The sequence below is a fragment of the Bubalus bubalis genome, chromosome 9, assembly GCF_019923935.1.
Source record: "Bubalus bubalis isolate 160015118507 breed Murrah chromosome 9, NDDB_SH_1, whole genome shotgun sequence".
Classification (NCBI taxonomy): Eukaryota; Metazoa; Chordata; class Mammalia; order Artiodactyla; family Bovidae; genus Bubalus; species Bubalus bubalis.
Window position 1 is genome coordinate 80,174,085 of NC_059165.1, and position 13,618 is coordinate 80,187,702.

General features: G+C 38.6%; 1 protein-coding gene across 2 annotated transcripts in view; it reads left to right on the forward strand.

Moving 5' to 3' along the window:
• Positions 1 to 420: 420 nt before the first annotated feature.
• SNX2 (sorting nexin 2) overlaps positions 421 to 13,618 on the forward strand; it is a 58,758-nt gene continuing 45,560 nt past the window's right edge. Inside the window, exon 1 of one of the 2 annotated variants that reach the window (XM_006059503.3) lies at positions 421 to 581. In XM_006059503.3, coding sequence (XP_006059565.1) covers positions 474 to 581 — 108 coding nt within the window. In that variant the 5' untranslated portion in view covers positions 421 to 473. The remainder of the gene's footprint in view (positions 582 to 13,618) is intronic. The other variant, XM_006059504.3, reaches the window with a different exon arrangement.

Here is a 13,618-nt window from a genome sequence, read left to right on the forward strand (position 1 = left end):
TAGCCCACAGATCTAAGAGAGATGTCTCTCTCTCCTGCCAATCCTCAATCTTGGCCTCAGTCTGTGCATAACCCAAACCCAAAGACTGGTCCCCAAGCTCTTCCACTTCCTAAAGAAGATTTAAAACTGGTAACGACAACAAAAGTCGTTTGGCCTAGTCCCGCTAAGAAGGGGACACGGTAATAGAACGCCAGGATTCTTCCACAACAGTCAGTAGGGCAAGTGGGCGGTAAAAAAGTAGCCGGGACCAGACGTGGGGGTGGAAGAAGAGGCAAAGGGGCGGGGATGAGCGCCGCGCGCTCGGACTGACGCCTGCACGAGGCCGGGGGCGGGGCCGCGCGCTGCTGGGCGGGGCCGCGCGCGGCGGGCCAGGGAGGAGGGGGAGCCCGGCGGCCGGCGCGCTAGCCTAGCCGTGCGTGCTCACGTGACAGGTCCGCGAGGTCCCGCTCGCGCAGTCGTCTGGGCGAGCGAAGATGGCGGCCGAGAGGGAGCCTCCTCCGCTAGGGGACGGGAAACCCACCGACTTTGAAGAGCTGGAGGACGGAGAGGACCTGTTCACCAGCACTGTCTCCACCCTGGAGGTGAGACCGCGTCGCCGTGGGTGCTTCGCTCCGTTGCTGCCGCGCGTCTCACCTTTTGGTGCTTGCCCTGCCTCGACCCTCCGCGTCACCCCCCAACCCCCAGGTTTGCAAGGACCTGGTTGGGGCGACACCTGTGACGCGGGCCCCACCTCGCGTACCTGTCATTGGGCTGGAGTTGGCCTGGGCGGCCAGGCCTGCTTAGGAGAGGGAACTGCGGGGCCGGGGGCCGACCTGATCCCCTGAGGGCCAGGACCGGACAGAGCATCGAGTGTCCTTTCCCCGCTCAGCTGGCCCTCCGCGGTGTCACTTGCGCCTCTCCTTCCAGAGCTCTGAAGGTCTTGCCTTAGGTCTCAGCACACCTCCTGGCGCTGCCGGGCAACCCCCGCAGCCTCTTTCAAGAGGTGATTGCTTTTCCCTTCCCAAGGGAGGGTGTGCCTCTGAACAGGGAGAGCAGTGCAGAGAGCGCGCTGAGTGGCCGGGGCGCTGGAGGGACCGTGTGGATGCACTTTTCCCGGTCCTGGACCTTCAAGGACTGCTAGTTCCCCTTGAGGGAGGTACTTCTGTTTTAGACTGTTAAATAGGGAAATAAATTTGGCCGGTTTTGCTTGTCTTTAGTTTCTAAGCCTTTTAACGATCATAGTGTTGATAAAATACAAAGTTGAAGGCAGGGAGTAGTCCAGGAAACTGCTAGGCAGTGGGGGAAGTTTTTTTAAGTTACCAGGGGAGAAATAACAGATCCTCACTCCTTTTTCCTCTTTTCTCTCATGATCAGCGATCTCTGAAGCTACGTGTTCCTGTTTTTGTCAAAGGAAACGCCCTCTATGAACTTAACTGTATTGGGCCTCCTGAATCTAGTTCATGTTTCAGTTGCTTTGCCTTTGATGAGAGCACACACACCTGATAGCTGAACTTTAAGTGTGTGTATGTGTATTAAAATACAAGCAAATTTCCCAAAGAGTTGTTTACCTTAGATTGTGAAAGTGAAGTCGCTCAGTCGTGTCCGACTCTGCGACCCCATGGACTGTAGCCTACCAGCCTCCTCTGTCCATGGGATTTTCCAGGCAGTAGTACTGGAGTGGATTGCCATTTCCTTCTCCAGGGGATCTTCCCGACCCAGGGATCGAACCCGGGTCTCCCACATTGTAGACAGACGCTTAACCGTCTGACCTTAGACTGTACTTCCTTATAAAGTGCTTTTTTAATAAGCTTCCTTAGCTTGATCCACTCTGCACCAAATTAATTGAAAATTATTGTAGCATATCCTTTATTTAGCTTTCAGTTACGTGGAACTGGTAACTTCCCTGACCGTTTTCAGTACTGACCATATTCTGCTAATTGTATATGCGTGTTCCTGGCCAAACCTCACCTCTCCTCAAGATTATAGGCTTTTTGGGGCTAGGGGTAGTACCTTTATCATCTTTGTGTTCCTCACAAAATCTCGAACATTTGCATTTTGCAAATATTTGTTGAATGAATTGTCAAAACCAGCATCTCCTAAGATTTAATAAAAATTGTCGTGCACGGCAAACTACCTTTTGGGGGTAGTATCCTTGTAGTCCTTTATACTTTACAGCTACTTAACATGTTTTGAAAGGTAATGTCTATGCAGGATTGTAAGACCTGGATTCCCTGTGGGGCTACAAAGATTTTCCACCAACAAGGATCAGAATAAACTTAACATAGTGTAAACTAGAATATTGTGAACACTAAGCATTGTGTTTAATTGAGATCTTTTTAAAGTTGAGTAAAAGGAACTACAGTTTCTATTTCCCATTTGGATGGGACTGTTTAATAAGGTTGTGTGTGTGTGTGTGTTTTCCCCCCAGTTAAAGTCTGTAGAGTTCTGAGTATGAATAAATGTATTGTGGTTAGTGCATTATGAAAGCTTTTTAAAAAGTTGGTTTTGATTAGTCATCTAAACCCTTTATTTCATGAAACTCCAGATATTTTCAAGTAGTATAACTGTGAAGCTTATAAATTCAGAATTATTTTTTGCTTTTCAAGCTATTTTTGGGAAGGGTACATAGCAGTACTTATTAGTATACCAAAGCTGCTCTAAAGGAATATTTTTTCAGTATGTCACTTTTCTTTTGAATAGAATAGTGCTTCTCAAACTTCAGTGTGAAGGAGAAACTATAGGATTCTTGTTTAAAATGCAGATACCTTTGCCTCACTAGAATCTGCATGTTTCCTGAGTGTTCTCTATCATTGCTTTTCAAACTTCATATGTCAGTTACCTGGAGATCTTGTTAAAGTGCAAATTTTGATTCTGTAGGGCTGAGATAAGCCAGTGTTCTGCATTTTTAACAAACTCTCATTGTGACATTGTTCCTAGTCCATAGACAGGGATGAGTTGCAAAGCTCCAGGTGATTCTGATGCAGGTCATCTGCTTTGAATAGTTATTACCTAAGCTATAAAGTATAATAGACATAAAAATTAACATCTTTCTATTTTAAAAAAAGAGTTTTAAAAATGTTCATGTAGGAACTTTCTCCTTTGAGGGCATTGGGAGTAAAAAAGTCAATTGAAATCCATATAAGTAAAAATTAAATTATACACAGCTTCAATATCATAATTGTTAACCTTGTAATGATTGTACAACTTAGTGTATATGTATGCTGTGAGTATATTTTAATCCAAGTATTAAAATCCTTTCTTTTCAAAATGAAGAACAGTCACATAAAGCCATGTTCAGTCGTTAAAGCATATTTGAAACATCTAGTGTGTTTCTGTTGTGACTGTGAAACAAAGTGGTGATGGGCTGGCATAGGGGACATGGAAAGAAATGAGAAGGGAAAAAAATCTGGCAAAAGCTTGTTTGTTTGGTTGGTAACTGAGAGGCTTTAGATGGTTTTGCAATGCTGCCTTAAAAAAAAAAAAAAAAGAAAAGAAAAGATGATATAGCTCTAAGGTTAATAGGTGCTTGCCCTAAAGTAGCATGAAGTAGTAAGACAGGAAATTAATGTATTACATGCCTGTTCTTTTCTTTATTTTCGGTTGCCCTGGGTCTTTGTTGCTATGCGAGGGCATTCCCTAGTTGTGAGGAGCGGGGGCTCCTCTCCAGGTAGTAATCTCTAGATGCGGGCTTCAGTATTTGCGGCTCCCAGGCTCTAAAGCACAGGTCTAGTGGTTATGGCACACAGGCTTAGTTGCTCCGCAGCACGTGGAATCTTCCTGGATCAGGGATTGAACCCATGTCTCCTGCATTGGCAGGTGATTCGTATCCACTGAGCCACCAGGGAAGCCCTGTTCCTTTTTTTTTTTAATTTTTGTTGGAGTAAATTAATAGTTGATTTGCAATGTTGTTCATTTTTTAGTTCATAGACCATGCAGTTCACCCATGTAATATGTACAATTTTGTGGGCTTTGGTATATTCACAGATATTGCAACATTTTTATCACCTCAGAAAGAAACCCTGTACCCTTTAACTATCACCCCCATCCCCATTCCCTAAACCCCTCTGCCCTCAACCTTAGGCAACTACTAATTCACTTTCTATCTATATATTCCCTATTCTGGACCTCATATGAATAAAATCATGTAATATGTGGTCTTTTGTGACTGACTTTTTTCACTTAACCTGATGTTTTCAGAATCTGTGTATGTATTCCTTTCTATCCCTGAATAACATTCCATTGTGTGGCTATACCTTATTTGGTTTATCCATTTTGTCATTTGTTGGACATTTGCATTGTTTCCACATTTTGCGTATCATTATTATTGCTAGAACATATGATGACTCTGCTTTTAATCTATTGAGGAATTGCTGGAGTAGTTTCTCAGAATGGCCACACCATTTTACATACCCACCAGCCATGTATGAGGGAACCAATTTTTCCACCTCCTCACCAATATTTGTTGTAGTTTGACTTTTTTATTCTATCCATCATAATGCTTGAGAAATGGTATCTTAGTGTGGTTTTGATTATATTTTCTTTTTTTATGAATTTAAGTTTTTATTTGTGTATTTCACTGTAGTGCTGTGATAACAAAAATGACATCTGTATACCAGAACATACATATATCAACAGTAAGATTGATTATATTTTCTTAAAGACTAAATTAAGTCTTTCTTAAGACCTAAGACTATATTAGATGTTCTTAAAGATTATATTTTCTTTTCATGTTCTTGTTGGCCATTTGTACATTATGAAGAAATGTCTATTCAGAGCCTTTGCTCACTTTTCAGTTGGGTTGTCTTGTTATTTATAAGAATTTTTTTGTGTATTCTAGATGCAAGTTCCTTGTCAGATACATGATTTGCAAATGTTCTCCCATTCCATGAATTGTCTTTTCATTTCTTAATGGTGTCCTCTGAAGCACAAAGTTTTTTAAAAATTTGATGAAGTTCAGTTCATCTACTTTTTATTTTGTTGCTCATGCTTTCAGCATCATATATAAGAATCTCCTGCCCAATCCAAGATCATGAAGGTTTCCTCTAAGAGTTTTATAGTTTCGGCTTGATTTGTTTTGAGTATTTGTATATGATATGAGATAAACTCTTTTTTTTTTTTGCTTGTGGAAATCCAGCTGTCACAGCATCATTTGTTGAAAAACTGTCCATTGAATGATCTTGACACTCTTTCTGAAAATTGGTTGACTATAGATGTTTACAGTTGGTTCTTGTACTAGCCTCTCATCTTAAGGTCAACTGAAGTTAAGCTGAGTACCACAGTTTCCCTAACACTGTCGCATGATAGAGTTTATAGAATATTTCAAATGAAATTTCCAGATGGGAGGTTCACAGGTCTTAGAATTCCTTCCCCACCATGTAACCCCAAGCCTGCTCCGTAGATGCTGTACTTGGTTGATTTCAGTAAATACTTGACTATTTACTCTCTGCTGTATTTTTTAGATGATAGTGGGAGTACAAAGATCAACTAGATATCAGCAGATCTTTGAGGAAAGAAAATCTCTGGTGAAGAAGAAAGAGAAGTACAGAAAACTCAGATCCAAAGAGATTGTGACTATGTTCTGAAAACACACCTATTTTCACTGAAAGTCCTGGTGGACTGGGGGAGATTGCTAACTCCTATCAGCGTTCCTGACACATGGTAGATGAACATAAATGTTTCTACTGGCTAGGAACAGCCACTGAGATGGTAATATTTAAGAGAGACTTTAAAGGGTGGAATGAAATTTTCAATGTGGGAAAATAGCAAATGTCACTTATGGTTCAGTCCGTATTGTAAGGAACCATAAATAATTTTGAGTGGCTCTATATAGGATGTTACAGGTTTATGTGGTGAGACTGTGCAGAGCTTTGAAATTTGTTACATAGGTGCATTAGAGCCCTACAAGACCTTCAGGGCACTAATATGATCGCTTTGGAAGCTTAATGTTCTGGCAGTTTGGGGGATAAATTTGTAGGAGGTATCATTGGTAGGTTGATGAGCTGGAGGTTATTTTAAGTCTAAGGTTAAAGACCTCAAGAGGAATAGCGCGATTAATAAAGGAGAGAAGGAAGTTGATACAATAACAAGATTAAAAGATGGCCAATCTTAACGCTTTGAATGTCTCGGGGAAGGAGTTATAAATTTATTTCATTTGGGAATAAGTTACATCAATGAAGAGACTATCAGACAGCTAGAAATCCCAGATGGAGTAGAGATACAGATTCAATACAATTTATTGACTGGTGACACTAAATTGAACTGTGGAAATCTAGTCCTTGTCCTCATGGAGTATATGAGTCAACAGGAGTCAGCATGATAAACACAGCTTTGTGAAAAAACACCTGCAATACCAGGTGATAATGTGTGTAACTGAAATATGTGCGTGGCACACAAACAGTACCAGGTACTGTGAGGATGAGATGATTGGATAGCAGTACTGACTCTGTGCACATGAATTTGAGCAAACTCCAGAAGATAGTGAAGGACTGTCACTGGCGTCCTTCAGTCCATGGGGTCACAAAGAGTAAGACACGGCATAGCAAACAACAGCAGCAGAAATAGTATAGAAACCTGGAGTGACTTAATTGTGTAGAAGTGATCTTTGAAACCTTGAAAAGTAGATGGCATCAACAGAGAGCAAGTAGAGAAAAACTAAAGAGTCTTTTGATAAAGAACTGAAGTTTAGTATTTATTGTTTCAACACAACAGGTAGTAAAAGCATATATCTTGTTTTCCTAATTCTGTCTTCTAATCTTTAGGTTAGCATCCATCTTTAAAAAGTTTTTTTTTTTTAATTTCATTATGAATTACCTGTTTCAGAGGAGAGACATTTTGTGACCAGGTATTTAAAGACCACTGCATGGGAAATACTAGAAAGAGATTTATGACAAGGTATAACCAGTTGACCACTTGACCTGGAAACTATTAAATATAAGGACTGAACTACTTCTAGTGCCTATAAAATAAAAATGTTACTCTGTAGTTGCTTGAGGCAGAGGTGCTCACTTTTTTTCATTTTTTTCCTGAAGTAGAATAAATTTTTTTTTCTTTTTTTTCCTTTGCCATGCTACATGGCTTGTAGGATCTTAATTTCCCAACCAGGGATTGAACCCAGGCCCTTGGCGTGAAAACATGGAGTCCTAACTACTGGATGACCAGGGAACTCCTAAAATCTGTCTTTAATGTTGATTTTTGAATGTGCACTTTCCTATAAAATTGAACTCTTGTGTTTTTTCCCTGTGATGATAGTTTTTAGTTGTAATAAAATTTACCTCAGTAAAGTTCACTACCACCTCATTGAAGATGCATGACATTTCTATCACCTTCTAAAAATTCTCTCATGTAGTTAATTCCACCCATTCCCAGCCTCTGGCACCCACTGATCTGTATTTGCCTGTAGTTTTGTCTTTTCCAGAATTTCATATAAATAGAATCATATAAATGGAATTATATTTTGTACAAACAAAACTGTGTGAAACTTTCTGAATAAGCCTTCTTTAACTTAACCTAAAGTATCTGATATTTATGGATGTTGCATGTATCAAGAGTCATTCATTTTTATTGCTGAATTTAGTATTGCATTGTATTACGCATCACAGTTTTTTGTTGAACATTTCTGTTGTTTACAGTTTGGAGACATTAATGAATAGAGATGACATAAACATATATGTACAGATTTTTGTATGAATACAGTTTTCATCTCCTTTGGGAAAATACTTAAAAGTAGGATGGCTGGTTTTGTGGTAAATACGTGTTTAACTTTCTAAGAAACTGCCGAACTTTCTGCTAGAAAGGTTTGGGGTGGGGGGATAAGGCAAAGGGAGATGAAGTTATTTATTTTTAGTCTTACAGGTTGATGGCTCTTTAATAATATAACTCGAATTATAATAGGTATCTGTAGTAATAATATTGGGTTGGCCAAAAAGTTCGTTTGAAAAAAGTGAGTGAACTTTTTGGCCAGCTCAATATAACTCAAGACCATGCCCATTAAGACAGAGTTCTCCAAGCCTGAGAACTAATAATATATGGTTTCACTAAAACAAAATCATGATATGCTCTGGAGCAACGAATCCCGTATTTAGCCCATATGCCCCAGCCGCTGAAGCGCAGGTGCCCTAGAACCTGTGCCCTGCAATGAGCGAAGCCACCACGTGAGAAGCACAAGCATAGCAACGGGAGAAGAGCCTGCATGGCAGGGAAGACTCAACCCAGCCAAAAAGAAACAAATAAAATTACTCTTTAAAAAACTGATAAACAAAAGCGTGATTCTTCAAGACAAAAGCATGTTATGGTATGTTCCTCCCATCATAAAAGTTGCCTTAATATTGAAAGCTTATTCCTACTTAGAGAGCTTTGTATATATTTATTGAGTGTTTGAATCCTGAAGGATTGCCTGAAGGAACCTTAGGTGCAGCTGGTTTTGCCTGTTTTAGTATCTGTTCAGGTTTTCATTTTATCTCTGAAATCTAATAACATTATAAAACATTCTGAGAAAGAAGAAAAAGAGACAGGTTTCAATAGTGTTTTGAGCCATTAAAAATATATTTATTTATTTATTTATTTATTTATTTGACTGCAGTGGGTCTCAGTTGAGGTGCTTGGGCTCTTCGATCTTTGTTGTAGCATGCGGGATCTTTAATATGACATGTGAACCATTAGTTGCAGCATATGGTATCTGGTTCCCGGATTGGGGATCAAACATGGGTCCCCTGCATTGGCAGCTTGAATCTTAGCCACTCTGGTCCACCTTCAATGTGGACTTCAATGAAGTCCCTTCAATGGCTGAGAATTCAGTTGTTCCACATCCTTGTCACTATTTGTTAGTATCAGTTCTGTTTCAGGCAGTGGCATGCTTTGTTGTTCAGTCGCTAAGTCTTGTCCAACTCTTTAAAACCCCATGGACTGCAGCACACCAGGCTTCCCTGTCCTTCACTATTTCACAGAGTTTGCCCAGAGTCATGTCCATTGAGTCATTGATGCCATCCAACCATCTCATCCCCTGTCACCTCTTCTCCTCCTGCCTTCAATCTTTCCCAACATCAGAGTCTTTTCCAGTGAGTCAGTTCTTCACATAAGGTGGCCAAAGTATTGGAGCTTTAGCTTCGGCATCCGTCCTTCCAATGAATATTCAGTACTGATTTATTTCCTTTAGTATTGACTGGTTTGATCTCCTTGCAGCCCAAGGGACTCTCAAGAGTCTTCTCCAGCACAATTCGAAAGTATCAGTTCTTTGGCACTCAGCCTTCTTTATGGTCCAACTGTCACATCTGTACACGACTACTGGAAAAACCATAGCTTTGACTGTATGGACCTTTGTTGGCAAAGTGATGTCTCTGCTTTTTAATATACTGTCTAGGTTTGTCATAGCTTTTCTTCCAAGGAACATGCAGGCGTCTTTTAATTTAATGGGTGTAGCCACCATCTGTAGTGATTTTGGAGCCCAAGAAAATAAATTCTGTCACTGTTTTCCACTTTTTCCCCATCTATTTGCCATCAACTGATGGTACTGATCCCATTATTTTTGTTTTTTGAATGTTGAGTTTTAAGCCAGCTCTTTCAGTCTCCTGTTTCACCTTCATCAAGAGGCTCTTTAGTTCCTCTTCGCTTTCTGCTATTAAAATGGTATCATCTGCATATGAGATTGTTGCTATTTCTCCCAGCAATCTTGATTACAGCTTATGAGTCATCCAGCTCGGCATTTCACATGATGTACTCTGCATGTAAGTTAAATAAGCAGGGTGGTAGTATACAGACTTGATGTACTCCTTTCCCAATTTGGAACCAGTCTGTTTTTCCATGTCCAGTTCTACTGTTGCCTCTTGACTTGCATACAGATTTCTCAGGAGGCAGGTCAGGTGGTCTGGTATTCCCATCTTTTTAAGAGTTTTCCACAGTTTGTTGTGATCCACACATCTAACTTATGCTGGCTTGAACAACTGATCTTTAAATTTTCAGGAGTTTTGTAAGCTGGTTAGTAAACAGCCATTGTTAAAAGTTACGTAGACATAAATTATATTTTAAAAGGCAGTAAATATTTACAACTTGTCACTTGTTTACTTCTTTACTGTGTTTTACTAATTTTTGAGCTCCTGAATTAATGTGTCTATTGTATCTGTGTGGTGTAAAATATCTTACTAGCTCCATTTTCAGTAAGGAGTAATCGGCCACGGAGGGAATTGTTTATGCCACAGAAATCAGCGAAAGGTAAAATTCAGGGTCTTCTTTCCCAAAGACCTGATTGCTAAATATATACCAGCATACCACTGCTTTTTAATTATTCTAAGAGATATGTAGTGTTATCTCATTGTGATTTCAGTATACATTCCCTAATAATTAATGACAGTGAGTACTTTTTTGCTTACATATTCACCATCTGAAAGTTGTCTTTAGTGTTCTTTCATATCTTTTTCCCATTTAAAATAGGTTTCCTTATTGAGTTTGAGAATTTTTTCATGTATTCTGAATATAAATCCTTCATCAGGTATGTTTTGTAGGTATTTTTTTCCCAGTCTGGCTTGTTTTATCCATTTTTGATTGATAATGCCTTATATGTTGCATATGAAATCCTCGGGTACCATTGCCCAAGGTCACAAAAGTTTTTCCTATGTTTTTTTCTATAAGTTTTAAAGTTTTAGCTTATTTATATTTAGACTTGATTGATTTTGAGTTAATTTTCATTTGAGTTGAGGTTCATTTTTTTGCATATAAAATCTCATTTCAATTATTGAAAGATAGTCATGTTACAGTTTGGTTTATGGCTCAGAATATGGTCTTTTGTGGTAAAACAGTATGTGTGTACTTGAAAAGAATATATTTAGTTTGATATTGAGCAGAATGCTCTATAAACCCTAAGTTAGTTGACTGTGTTTTTCAGTACATGAAACAACATAAGTAGATTTAAGATTTGTATTAAGATAAAGAAGCCGAACTTAAAAAAAAAATTCTTCCTTGGGTTTTCTTTGAATGTTTATCGAAAAATCCATAGAACATTTATGTGTGGGTCTATTTCTGGATTGTGTGTAGTTGGTCTTTTGACTGTCTTTCTGCCAGTTGTATGTTGTCTTAATTAACTGAGTCTTGAAATCAAGTAGTGTGAATCCGGTGACTTGGTTCTTTTCAAAATTGTTTTTTGACTATTCTTGTTCTTTTGCCTGCCCATATAACTTTAGAACCTATTTATTGCTTTCTATCAAAAATTCCTGCTGAGATTTTAATTGAGATAACAATGAACCTGTTGATTAGTTTGGGGGAGATTTAGCATCTTAATACTATTGAGAGCCTTCAAGCCATAAGTATACTATTTCTCTCTCTCCCTCTTTTTTTTCTTTTAGGTCTTACTTGTTTTTTTTCATTCGTGTTTCTACTTTTCAGCATACAGATCTAGTGCACATTTCATTAGTTTATACCTATTTTATGGCTTTTTGGTGCTTTTATATCTTTTACATTCACTCATTAATAGCACATTTTCTCTGTTTTCTGCAACTGTTGCTAGACACTAGTTCTAGTAGAGTTTTAGAGTCTGAAATGTTCTATGTAGACAGTCATGTTGTCTGTGATGTGAGTTTTATTTCTTTCTAATCTTTATGTCTTTTTCTTGCCTTAATGCACTAGCTGAATCCACCAGTGTAATATTGAATAGAAGTGGTGATGGTGGGTATCTTTTCCCCCTTCATGCTCATAGGAGGAAAATGCTCATTTTTTCTTTCTTTCTAGAGTATTGTTTTAGATGGCTTTTATTGGGTTAAAGAATTTCCCTTCTATTCCTAGTTTTCTGAATTTTGTATCTATGAATGGATATTGATTTTGGCAAATGCTTTTCCTGCATCTAATATATTCATGTGATTCTCTAGTTTATTGATACAGAGGTATTGATCAATATTCAAATGTTGAGTAAACCTTGAATTCCTTGAATTCTCACACAGTCATAATGTGTTTATCTTTTTTTTATTTATTGCTGCACTCAGTTTTCTAGTGTTTTGCTGCACTCAGTTTTCTAGTGTTTTGCTGCTGTTGTGTCCGTGTTTGTAACAGATACTTGGATGTTGTTTTATTTTACTTGTAATGTCTGATTTTGGGTATCAGAAATGCTTACCTCATTAATGAACTGGAGAGTGTTTTCTCCTCTTCTGTATTCTTGAGGAGTTTGTGTGAAATTAGTCTTAATGTTTGCCTTAATTGTTGGCAGAACTTGCTAGTGAAATCATTTGAACATGTAGTTTGTTTTGTTAGAAGATTTTTAACTACAAATTCAGTGTCTCTGATAGTTACGAAAGTATTTCTTCTTGGTGAACTTTGGTGGTATATGACTTTAAAGGAATTTGTCCTTTCCGTGTAAGTTGTGAAATTTATGGGCAGAAGTTTTTCATAATACTCCATACTTACTACTGTATCCATGGAGTCTATGGGTGATGCCCCTTCCTTTCTATTCCTTATATTGGTAATTTATGTCATCTCTTTGTTTGCTTTTTATTGTTTTGTTTTAATCTTGCAAAAGCTTTGTCATTTTATTGGGATTTTTTTCTTTTTCAAAGAGTAAGTTTTTGGTTTCTTGATTTCTGTTTTTTATTTTCTTTTTAATTTTATTAATTTCTTCTGCTTGCTCTTTGGTTTGCTTTTCTGTTTTGTCAAATAAAAGCTTTGATTATTGATAAAAGGCTTTTTTTGAGAACCAGTATTTAGTTATGTATTTCTCTGAAGCATTGCTTTAGCTGTCTCTCACAAGCTTTAATATTGTTTTTGTCTTCATTCAGTTTGAACTGTTTTCTAGTTTCCCTTGTGACATCCTTTTTAACTTACAGGTTATTTAGAAGTGTTAATTTCCAAAATTTGAGGATTTTCTAGATAGCTTTCTGTTACTGATAGCTGTTGATTATTGTCAGAGAATGTTTTATGATTTCAGTTCTTTTACATTTGTTAAGGTTTGTCTGATGGCCTAGAATGTGACCTCTTATAGTGAATAGTCTGTGCATACTTGAAAAACATGTATGAAGTGAAGTGAAGTGAAGTCGCTCAGTCGTGCCTGACTCGTTGCGACCCCATGGACAGTAGCCTGCACCAAGCTCCTCTGTCCATGGGATTTTCTAAGCAAGAGTACTGGAGTGGGTTGCCGTTTCCTTCTCCAGGGAATCTTCCTGACCCAGGGATCAAACCCAGGTCTCCCACATTGTCGACAGACGCTTTACCGTCTGAGCCACCAGGGAAGCCCTGATGTTATTGTTGAAATATTCTCTAAAAGTCAAGTTGACTGATAGTATTTTCCTGGTGTTCTCTATCTTCTCTTATTATCTGTATTTATTGTATTAATTACTACAATTTAGTATTATTGCAATTTTTTGGCACATTGATCCTTTTATCATATGATACTGCTCCTTTATTGGGCTTCCCAGGTGGCTCAGTGGTAAAGAATACACCTGCCAAGCAGGAGACACTGATTCAGTCACTGGGTTGGGAAGATCCCCTGGAGAAGGAAATGGCAACCCACTCTAGTATTCTTGCTCCAGGAAATATCATGGACAGAGGAGCCTGGCGGGCTATAGACCATGGTGTCTCAGAGTCAGACACAATTTAGCGACTAAACAACAGCAACAAACCCCTCTTTACTGCCGATGATATTCTTAAGTTTATCTACTGTTAATGTAAC